This window comes from Ambystoma mexicanum, chromosome 5q (assembly GCF_040938575.1).
Source record: "Ambystoma mexicanum isolate Mex_15411 chromosome 5q, UKY_AmexF1_1, whole genome shotgun sequence".
NCBI classification, from domain to species: Eukaryota; Metazoa; Chordata; class Amphibia; order Caudata; family Ambystomatidae; genus Ambystoma; species Ambystoma mexicanum.
This window is the reverse complement of record NC_090933.1, coordinates 922,397,975-922,409,925: the sequence shown is the minus strand read 5'-3', so window position 1 is coordinate 922,409,925 and position 11,951 is coordinate 922,397,975. Positions and strand designations below refer to the sequence as shown.

Genomic DNA, 11,951 nt, shown 5'->3' with positions numbered 1-11,951 from the left:
GGCATGCCGCTAAAGGGCCTCCAACCCCCCGATAGCGCCATCACGGGACCTGCCAATACCGTCACCACCTAGGAGGAACCCCTTATTACCGACCCGGTAATAACAACATGCTAATACCAGGCTCGTAATACCGGACCCGGAAGTAACGTCATTGTGTCGGAACGGGAAATGCGCCGGTGGCCATCTTTAAAAACACAATCCATTGCAACCCTCCCGAACCACCAGTTGTTTCCTGGAGAGCTATGTGGCAATACATTCGTTATTTCTAAGGCAAGCCGGAAGTGCACCCCCCGCCTGCGGAAACAGCGCTTTTCAGATGCTGAGCTAAACATGCTTGCGGAAACCCTTGCTGCACATGCTGATGTCATCAAATCCCAGAACCTGAAGCAAGAGATGCATCAACGCAAGAAGGAGATCTGGCAGGAGGTAGCCCGCAAGGTCTCCGCTGTTGGAACCTGCTCACAGAGTGTTTGGGATTGCAAGAAGAGGTGGGATGACCTCCGCCTGAGGGTCTGTAACATCCTTGCAAGCAACAGGAGGGAGGCCATGTCCACAGGTGGGGGTCCCCACTCTCCTGCCAAACTTACCACTTGGGAGGAAACGGCAAGCACCTTCATCAGTCCAGAGTCCATCGAGGGATTTGGGGACACAGAGACGGGTGCGGCAACATCACCAGAAGGAGGTGAGTGACCCTGCAGATCCCAATAGGGGAAACCATGACGTACCACAAGTGATGTGGAAGAGAGTCTAGGCAAGGCAATGCATGTCCTGACACCCACATGAACATATCCAAGTCCAGATGGAGGACCAAACCCTACCACACAGAAATGCATGCTGAGTGCCAATTCCATTACCAACACACGGCCAACACACATGGAACGTGCCCATGTAATACATCACACAAACCACAATACAACGTCATGCCACCTGCCATGCAGCAAATGCCAAAATGCCCCTTCAGACTACTGTGTGTGACACACATGTAAGACATGAATGCATGATTAAATAAACAATGAACAGCACCATAGTATGCAACTGGCATGTAACACCATCACTGATGCCCTGCATCTCTTCTATCCCCCCAGGCACCGATGGAGAAGATGCCAGCCAAGATACCACCGCAAGGGCATCCACATCCTGTCCACAGAAAAGGGCTGCCCACAGAAAAGGGCTACCCACACCACCACCTCAGGGGCAGCCTTGCAGCCCACACCTACAGCCAGTGTGCCTGACACACTCGAGACCCAGCTGACAACATCTACACCAGTGGAAGGGGAGTCCCTAGAAGCACTGGCCACCACTGAAGATGACATTGAGGAGTTGGTGGACCAGGAAGGAGTCACAAAAGTGACATGTACACCCGCCCCAAGCCCCCTGTCCACCCCCTTGCCCCAAATGCAGCCCTCACCCACCTACAGCAGTGCGGATCCCTGCCTGCATGATTCGGACCTGAGCCCTTTCACCGAGGACAGCACTGAAGAAGCAGGCCCTGTGACAGCACCCCCCACCACTCCTGCTCCAACCAATACCCTCGAGTCACGCCTGGTGACGGTGGAGGCCCGACAGGAGTCGATGTTGGAGCTGCTGCGGCAATACATAGTGGATGGCGACGACACCAGGCGGGAGATAGCCACAGCAATAGCGGGGACCACAGCCGCCATTACAGCCAATACAGCCACAGTGAATGCCTCAGCAGTGCTGATGAGAGACTGTCTGGGGGCCATTACACAGTTATTAACATCCCCACCAACTCCTCATCAGCCACCACACCTGCTTCCTCTGCCCCCACCAGCCATGTGCGTCATACCTGAAGGAGTGCGAGGCACACCGAAATGCTGCCCCCCGGAGAGCAAGAAGACCCGCAAATAGTGTGGGAGGACAATGGGAGTGGATCAGATGTTGTTGGGGGTGAATGGGAGTATTTGGGGGAGTTTATTGGGTGGGTTTGGGAGTTCACTGGGGGTTTTGGAGTTTATTGTGGGGGTTTGTAGTTAACTGGGGAGGTTTGGGAGTTCACTGGGAGTTTGAGGGGGGTTTGTCACATTTTTGCTGTTTGAACCAATACACCCATTGTGAGAAAAAACATAATGCCTGGACATTGTTCATTTCGTGTGTATCCATTTAATGCATGACGGTGTTCAGTGCCCAAATCCCAACATTCCCTGTTTGTCTATCAAAGTCCCTGTGGTTCAGAAGTATTCGTGAATCAGTGATTGGCATACTGCATGGCCATCCTGTGCATCACATACTGGCAGGGGTGCTGCTTCACCTCTGTCTCCATCCCCATAATCCTCACCCGGTGCATACATGTCAATGTCAGGTGGCAGTGGTACATTTTTCCGGATGCACATGTTGTGCAGCATGACACAGGCCATGGTGATCTTTGCCACCTTCTCAGGCCTATAAAGGAGTGCTCCACCAGACCTGCTTAGGCAGCGGAACCGCGCCTTCAATAGGCCAAAGGTCTGCTCAATCACAACACGGGTACGGGTGTGTACCCGATTGTACTCCTCTTCGTGGCTGTTCTGCAGGTTCCGCACAGGGGTAAGTAGCCACGCCTTCAAGGGATATCCTCCATCACCTGCAAGCAAATACAAATTGGTGTGTGTCACTCTGAGCTGCCACCTTCAGGAATCACAGTCATGGCCGCAGCTATTTGGTGTGGACATGCACATGTCCATGTACGTAGGCACGAATGTCATCTAGATGCATACTATACTTCTATGAGGTGTGGTAGTCTGGATGGCGTTCAATAGATGATTCAGGGTGAAATAATGCATGCTGAGGCGGATGTACTGTGGTTCTACAACAATGTTTAGCCATTTATGCTGTGTATACTACTCCGTGCATGGACACACTAGCCACATTGGCACTTTTGCAATCCTGTTTAGTCATGCATTGCTTGACATACACATGGTGGTCAGGTTGTGCGTCTTACATGTGGTCATTGATATGCGTTAATGGTCAGATGTGTGCCAATGATGTGTCCTGTTGGGGTTGGGGAGTTCAGGTCAGGTGTCATTACCGATGCGTGCATTACCCGCTCACCGTCCATTCCCACCCAGGTGGGGTATGCATCCCCCCCATTCCCACCCAGGTGGGGTATGCATCCCCCCCATTCCCACCCAGGTGGGGTATGCATCCCCCCATTCCCACCCAGGTATGGTATGCATCCCCCCCATTCCCACCCAGGTGAGGTATGCATCCCCCCATTCCCACCCAGGTGGGGAATGCATCCCCCCATTCCCACCCAGGTGGGGTATGCATCCCCCCCATTCCCACCCAGGTGGGGTATGCATCCCCCCCATTCCCACCCAGGTAGGGTATGCATCCCCCCCATTCCCACCCAGGTGAGGTATGCATCCCCCCATTCCCACCCAGGTGGGGAATGCATCCCCCCCATTCCCGCCCAGGTGGGGTATGCATCCCCCCCATTCCCACCCAGGTGGGGTATGCATCGCAACACATACCTACCCCGATGCACTGGCATGGGCCAGTCAGGCAACTCACCAAGCAACCAGGCACGTGGTCCAGCATGTCGCTCCATGTGACGGGGTAGCATGGAGTTACGCAGCACCGTGTGTTGATCCGGGAAATCGGGCGCAGCAATGTGTGATGACTTGCTGGAGTCACATACCATGTGCACATTGATGGAGTAGTATAGCTTGCGATAGCGGTACACCGCCTCTACGGCATGGGGGACTACCAATTCTACATGGGTACAGTCCAGGGCACCAACACAATTGGGCATGCCTGCAAGTGCATGGAAGCCTACTTTGGTGTCAGCTATCTCCTGGGCAGTCCGTGGTAGGGATATGTGGGTGCTAGCATGCTTCAGCAGTGCATCGAGCACTTGGTTCAGTATGCGTGAAAATAGTGGTTGGGAAATGCCATGCAGCTGGCCCACTGTGTGCTGGTAGGTGCCTGTGGCCAGGAAGTGGAGCACAGACACCACCTTTAGTAGCGGGGGGGATGGCAGTGCGTATTTCTATCAGGCTGTCAATATTGTTGTGTATCATGTCCACTATGGTGGTGATGGTGTCCCGGTCAAACCGGTACAGGGTGTGGATCTGCTCAGGGGTTAGATTGAATGGACTGGGTCTGATGCGAGGGATTGGTGGCTGCCTACGTGGAACTACTGGCTGCACTGGTGGTAATTGCTGGGCCTGTCTCACCCTCCTTCCCCTCCTGCGTCTCCTCTGTGCTGCCTGTTGTTGCTGCTGTTGTTGTTGTTGTAGTTGCTGTTGTTGCTGTAGTTGTAGCAGTATCGGCATGTCCTCCAGCGCCATGATTGCAACAACTAGTGGTAGCATTTTGGTGTAGGAAGGGGTGTGGTGTGTGGGTGTACTCCTTTTATACTGGGCCAGACTCCATTGAGTCCACCTGTGGTGATTGTGTGCACCTGTGCCAGTTGCCTTGATTGCTGATTGCTGTTTACGGCTGGTCCGCGATGCCTGTATGGCTGCCATCGTGCAGCCCCTAATTAAAGCCTTCGGGATGCGGGTATTTGCATGCCTGCATGGGTTGTGATGTCCTCCAATTACCGGCATGCCAGTATTTGCTCCCCGAAGGGGCGCGTATACGCGCCCATGCCGGTATGAGGGGGCACGGTACCGGCAGTGCCGGTATTGGCGGGTTGTCGGGTCGTAATGACCCGGACCCGTTAACGATGACGCTATTACCATTCCGCCTTCCTTTTTTCATTACCTTCATTCTTGTAATGAGGCCCAATGTCTTGGACATATAGTGTCACCCTGTGAATATCCACAACCCGTGGTATTAGATAGCATGCCAACTGAACTCACCGATATGTTCAATACAATTTTTATAACATTTTATTTTCAGTGTACCTAATATTTAGGATATTCTGTTTTCTTTTAGGATTAGATAATTCACATACCATATATGGTTCTAATACGCCGTGAAGCATCTGATATGTCTCACAAAATTTGTGATTGTAATTGCAAGTGTATTTTGAGCGTTCAGTAATATCTGTTCAACAAATAAGTGATAAGAGTGGGATAGGTATCCCTTATAAATCAGTAATTCTTAGGACTCAAAATTACGCTGCGATCGGTTCAAAAGACATACATTTTACCATACGCTCAGTGGCTATGCCGTAGTATATACGGGTTGGCTGTGCATGGATTGGCGCGCAAGTTCCCCTGGATTAAGATGGGTCCATGACCTGTGGCAATAGAGCACATCGTTTAGCTACAGGAGCGTTACTGAGAGCATATTGTGTTATATATGCCTCAGTGTCAGCGTTATAATTCTCGGTCCAAATACCTCTGGCGTTGCGCACGAGTATTCGTGCTCGAATGCCATTAATATTATCATGTTTAACCCTTTGCGTATGATGTCAGGCACATCATGATGTGGGTGCATGCAGCATCAAACACACTATTGACAGGATGCCATTACTGCGTAGTATAATAATGCGCAGGAAGCTCCTGTGTAACAAGCTTAACTCTTTATTGTTGAACTGGTCACAGCAAGGCAGGGCATACAAACATGTATGGCATTAAGTCCATGGGCAACTGGCCCTAAACTGTGCTGGGTGGTGCAGTGGTATAAAGTCTCTGAAATGGGTTTACTTCCCTCTCAGGAAAGGAGCGCCGCAAGCTCGGCCTGCTCTGTGTCCTCTGCTCCTTAATACGCGGCTTCGCGCTCCTGCCACCCGGCTCGTCCGGGTTCCGTGCGTGGTCTCGCGAGAGTGGGTATCACGCGAGATCTCAACAGCCATTTCTTTACAATTGGGTCGCGCCTGCTTGTTGACTTTAATAGCATATTTCTCAAATCAAGAAACTCCTCTACAATAGCAATAATATGTGGAAATCGAGCCCATTATTATACTTTTAAATATTGGAAACAGGTGCTGTACTATATCTTTGACTGCACCAGTTTACTGCACTCCAAATTGAATTCTCTTGGAAACTGTTAGTTACGGTATCTGTTGCCCCCTCATATCTTTACACAGTGAGGCCCACAATACGGGAAACATAAATGTGTTAAGATTAAGAACATATCCATTCCTGATAATCCATGATAATGTTGGCATATACAATAAGTTAAAGTGCATGTGTTATTTGGATGATATGTTGTATCTGTAACTCTAAGTAGTCCAGTAAAAAGAATGATTCCCTAGAAAAATAAAGTGATATATTCAATACGTAAAAGTAAATATGTGATTTACTTATTGTGCTGTTGCTGTGCCTCTAAATGTCATGAACCGTCGGATGCGTCCCTTTTGGACTTCCTGGTTCCTGACACATCAAGGCCTGCACTCAGCAGTACTACCATCATGGCCGACAGACACGGAACGTTGTTTACCAGCTTCCGTGACATAGAACACTCTATAAAGAAGCCACGCCCCCACGGGCCCGCTCATCTCAACGCTACCGCTTGCAGTGGCTAGACATGCGTTGCCGTAATTCGCTCTCGCTGACTACCTGTTCCCGGTTCCTGGACCCTTTGGTCTTCCTCCTTCAGTCCCTTCCTTTCCTTAGCTCCTGTATCCTGGACCCCCGTGTACTCGTCCCGACTACACATCATCATTTGCTGGATTTCCCAGACATACTGAACGTTCCAGGAGTCGAAGCACCGATCACACGCTGGAACCCGAAGAAGCCCACGCGGGGCTGTACAAGACCCGGACTGTACGCAAGAAAACTCCTTCAAGGAGCTCCAGTAAACAACAGCAACAGGTGAGAAGGGAGGAAACCTGTGACACTAAATTTTACAGTGCGAGGGATAATTGCCTACCAATGTAACAATATCTCATTCAAGTTACATTGACTGGCCTTAACGGCTGAAATGAAAAATTTGCTACATATTGCCTTGATCTGGATGGTTAGTCAGCTATCTTCTATTAGAATAAACCATGAATACGTTCCCATAACTAATTTGGTAATGGCTATAAGTGTATTGTGAGGTGCTTGTCCCACTTGGACGTGCACTGAAGTAATTGAGTTAAAGTACATTATACAAGAGTAGTGCAATATGATCTTAAGCAATATCATTGCCCACAATAACATTAGATAATCCCATAATAATTTGTGCAATTAATCATAAGGAAACATTCATCTCGTGGTCTGTATTAAGACCCATTTCAATACAGTGCAAGAGACAGATACATTTGCTCTCCATTTGTCTTAGTTTTAGTTTCGGATCTCCTCCCCTATTTCCTCTCTTAGCTCTCATTAGACCAATAAATTGGATGTCTGATTTATTTGAAAACTGATGAGTCTGTTGCCAATGAACAGCCAGTGGCACCTGTTGATCCTGACTGTTCAAACTGGCTAGATGTTCCTTAATCCTTATACGCAGTTGTCTAATTGTACTACCCACACAACGTTTGCCGCCGATGCAAATAAGTGCATCGACCACAAAAGTGGTCCTACAGTTGATAAAGGCATTAATCCTTAAGGTTATTCCAGAAGGATCAGTACATGCTGCACAATCTTGATGTGCATGTTTACACATTGTACATGTGCCACACTTGTGAAAACCTATTGTAGGTTTGAGACCGCTACTACCCTGTCTCTTAGTCTGATCACTTGTGTCCAAAAAGGAAGGTCTCAGTTTATTTTTGATGGTTTGACCACAAATGAGCAATAGGAACAGTGGACTAGACTTACCGAAGTTCTTCAGCATCCTATCGTATGCACATTGAGATGCTTAAAATGTTTCTTAAGTTTACTCTGATGAATAATGCATGCATGTTCAATGCATGTTTAATGGTGTGTAATATGTGCAAACAAAAGGGGTGTTGATGGGGGCAATAAGCTAGTACTCTCTGATTTTGGTTGTGTAGATGGTAATGACACATCTTCATACTGCTTGATGAATTGCTTAGTGTCACAAGTCTCTCCCCTTCTCACCTGTTTTTCCTGTTTGCTGGCGACCTTCTTTTGTGACTTCTTTCGCACGGTCCGGGATTTGTATAAGCCTGTGCGCGGGTCTTCAGATTCCAGCGTGCTTTGTTTAGATTGTCCAGGACGGAACCAGGAAGGAACAATATCCGCACGCGGAGACACGGAAGCCGTGACTCGAGCGCGGACGAAATCCAGGAAAGTTTGGTAAAGATTGAAGGTTGAAAGGAAAGGAGGAGAAATCAAGGAACCGGGATATAGAATTTAGGAGATTAGCCCCAAGCGAACTCCGGCAGTACACGTCCAGCTACGGCGAGCAGTCGCGTTGAGACGCGCAGAACCACGGGGGTGTGTCCGTTTAGTAGTGTGCCCATCGTGTAACGTAAAGGCTGGCAAGCTGCAACTTGTATTCGACAGCTATGTTGGGAGGGTTACTGCATTCAGTGCTCTATGGGTCAGGGACCACGAGGTCCAAAGGGGACTCAGGCGACGGTTCATGAGACTTAGTGGCAAACCCAATGACAATCTTGTTGTTGTCTAGTTGATTGTTAAATGTTGATTATGAATGTAATTGTAGCTGTTACAGGAGCTTTCACAAGCCCGGAAAGTAGATCTCTACACAATCTCTCCATTGTAATATGTGTAACACAGGATGTTCAGATTGTCAGAGAGTGTTCATACTTTCAAAAGTCAGTCTAAGACTACAAAAGTTAAATAAAGTTCTGTTTTCAGATAACAAATCGTATCCCGCAAATGTTGTGCCCTCTTATTTTGCTCACAGTCTTCTGAGCTAAAACAAATATTTTAACAGTGGCATCTCTATAGAAGAATGTGATCTAGAGCTTTTCCCACGAGCAGCCTTTTTGTTGAGGTATGTTTTAAAATATTTCTATACTCTACCTCTGCTCGGTCAACATTCTTTAACATTTCTTTCCATTTAGAGGTACATATACATTGAAGCTACAACATTATCAACATCTACACTAAGTGCTGCACTGCCTTTTTTGGCTGCCAAGTGGAGGAGATGGTATAGGCGTACAAGTGCAAATACATCAGCATGTTGCACAGTATTTAGAGTCCTAAAGGAGTGGCATTTTCCCACATTCCAGAGACAAACCCAAAAGCCAGTTCAAGCTCATTTTCTGTTTTTCAATCAAGACCTCTATGGCTATGAAAACCTCATCCGGTGTGGCAATGTTGCACACAGGTGCATCCAGTATGGAGACGAAAACCTGGCCACAGAAAGAGCCAAAGTACCTCAACAGCAGGGGGAACTCTTTCTCATCTGTGTCATTGCTGCCATTTATGGCTAGCGTGAATGGCTGACCTACCAGGGCAAAGATGTTATGGTAAATGAGGCCATCACATTATTAATAATGGCATTAGTCTTGCTCCTGCCAAATGCATATTTCCTAGCCACTGTACACTATGGTAACATCTGCCAGAAGAGGGACCCAGTATGATCAGCGCTGGCAACTGGGAGGAAATGTTCCAAAATAAAAGCAGTAAAAAGGGCCTGAGCATTGGCAACTGCTTCATCTTCACCACTATGAGAAACCTAGAGGACTTCTCCCATGTAGACTCTTAGAATCCTCTATTCAGGTGGCCAGGGGAGGGCCATCGCTTTTGGATCCAACCATGGGAGTGGGCAAGCGGGGGAGGATTACATGGGTAGTGGAGACCGGGGCTACCGTCAGGAGAATACCCTAGGCGAGACGCGATATAACAATGGGGTAATAGATAATAGGTGCAGACATCCCAGAAGCCTTTGTAGGTTATGCAGACCACATTATCCCTAGCCCAAGAAAGAGACAAAAACCAGAATCCTCTTTCTAACGTTTCTTTGTCTTTTCCCCATTCAGATCATGGGAAGGGTTATACCGACCCATACTCTCATATCCGGGCAGGGAAAATAGGGAATACTTTAATACAATAGAATTCACAGTCTGTCTACCAAATAAGGGCTAAGGGGACTTCCACCATTCATTACCCATCACCTTGTATAGCCTCTCAATGTCAAGGTCAATCTCCACCCTCCCCATTTCCAACAAATACTGAGACGAGGAAGAGGCAACTAAGATCAGTAAAGATTACCCATTGGAATAACATGGGGAAAATAAGGGCAATTTACCATAGAAAGAACCCAAGCTGTCCCACTAATAGAGTCAGGCAGTGTCAGGCATTCACCAGTATCTATTCACACCTGACTCCACTTGACTGGTCTTTTTGCTATAAAAGGTGTGGTCTGACACTGAATGCTCGGAGAGCAAGCAGAAGAGCGAGTTGGGAGGAGAGTCGAGACACCAAAGCTGCCCAGGACTACAGTCCAGAGACCGGGATGCCAAGACGCTGAAGAGCTGCAGTTCATAAGTGCAGAAGCATGGCGAGGGAGCCGTGACTCCAGGGAGCCCAGGAGAGTCTGCGTATGGTAGCTGAGTGGCGTGCTGGTCTCCTGCAGCAACTGCAGATGCAAGTGTTTGTTCCCATGGGCCGGTGAGGCAGCCCAGGAGTGTCTGAGGGGCAGGCGGTGGGACCCTGACCTCGGAACAAAGAACTGTTGAGAAGCTAAAGTGCAAAAGGTACAAGAGGCACTAAAGTGGAAAAAGGGGCAAGAAGCCCTGGGGAAAGGTGCAAGAGGCACGAAAGCATGTGCAAGAGGCACGACTAAGGGGAGGATTAAAAGACAGTGCAAGTGAGCACAGAAAAAGGCAGAATGCATGAAAGTAGTGTAGGAAGCACAGGAAGATAACAATAGTGTAAGAAGCAAGAAATCAAGAGAGGGGCAAAAGGGTCTGAGTGGTCGCGCTGAGGAAAAGCAAAGAGCCTGGCGTTTTCAAAAGCCTCTGATTCTACCCCATGAGAGATTCATGTGTAAGAGAGACTTTATGTAAAGTAAAGGCATATCCTGACCAGCCGAATTGCTGTCTGGAACTAGAGGAGCCTAAGTTTGAGGAAAGCCACCCTGTGAAATCAAAAAGGAGCTGTTTTATATGGTGTTTTGTTTTGAAAGCTGGAAGAGGCCTGAGCATGGGGAAGGGAACCCTTAGAGGCCTATCAAGGAATCTGACTTTGTATTTTGTGTTTGAACGCTGGAAGAGGCCTGAGCTTAGGGAAGGAACCCTCAGAGGCCTAACAAGGAATCTGACTTTGGGCCTCATTAGGACCCAGGCGGTAAGGGGTTTACGGCGGCGTAAACAGCGCCGACCCTTACCGCCTGATTCCGAGGTCCCTTAGCACCATGGAGGATTTAACACCTGCTTTTAGCAGGTGTTAAAATCCATGGCGCTAAGGGACCTTGTTGTTAATTACGCCACTGTAATTTACGGTGGCGTAATTAACGCCTTCCCCACTCCCATTATGCCCTATGGGGCAAAAATGGGAATGGGGAAGGGTAAATGGGTTAATGGGGACTTACCGCCCCGCCAACCTCGGAATGGGGCGGTAAGTCCGCCAACCAACATGTCGTAAACTTAGTTTACGCCATGGTGGTAAAGGTACGACCCAGGCGGTAACTTACCGCCTGGGTCGTAATGAGGCCCTTTGTGTTTTGTGTTGAAAGCTAGCAGAGGCCTGAGTTTGAGGAAGGGAACCCTGAGAGGCCTATTGTTAAATCATCTGTGTGACATTGACCACATTGAACCTGGTGGGAAGACCACCTGAAACCAACTCTGGTTTTTGCCATTTTGTTGAACCACCATTTTCCTTTTAAAAAGACTTCCCATCACATTTGTGTACAGTGTGAGGGCAAGCATGGGTTTAGACACAGACTGGCTTTTATTTTGGACTATTAGACAACGACGGCCATTAGAAACATCAGTTAAGGGAACCATCCCTTTAGAGTTAGGGCCAGTCAGGCATTCCACCAACTCAGGAACCTTAGTAAATAAAGGTTTTAAAACGAATGGTTTTGAGTCTGTGTCTCTCTTGATACCAGGCCTGTCTCATACCACCCTTTCTGTATGTGCCCTCAAACAGGCAATGCTGGCATGGATCGTTTACTGCCTTTGCAGAAGCTGTATGTTTCCATCCACAAAGCCCTTGTTTCACACTGACACATCACAGCTGCAAGCCTTGCAA

At 48.4% G+C, this 11,951-nt stretch overlaps 1 protein-coding gene across 1 annotated transcript; it reads left to right on the top strand.

The window, feature by feature from the left end:
• Positions 1 to 330: 330 nt before the first annotated feature.
• Positions 331 to 1,869, top strand: LOC138498327 (myb-related transcription factor, partner of profilin-like). The gene is made up of 2 exons (XM_069622131.1): positions 331 to 682; positions 1,148 to 1,869. Exons 1-2 carry the CDS (start codon positions 331 to 333, stop codon positions 1,867 to 1,869), a joined length of 1,074 nt encoding a protein of 357 aa, XP_069478232.1.
• Positions 1,870 to 11,951: the final 10,082 nt, after the last annotated feature.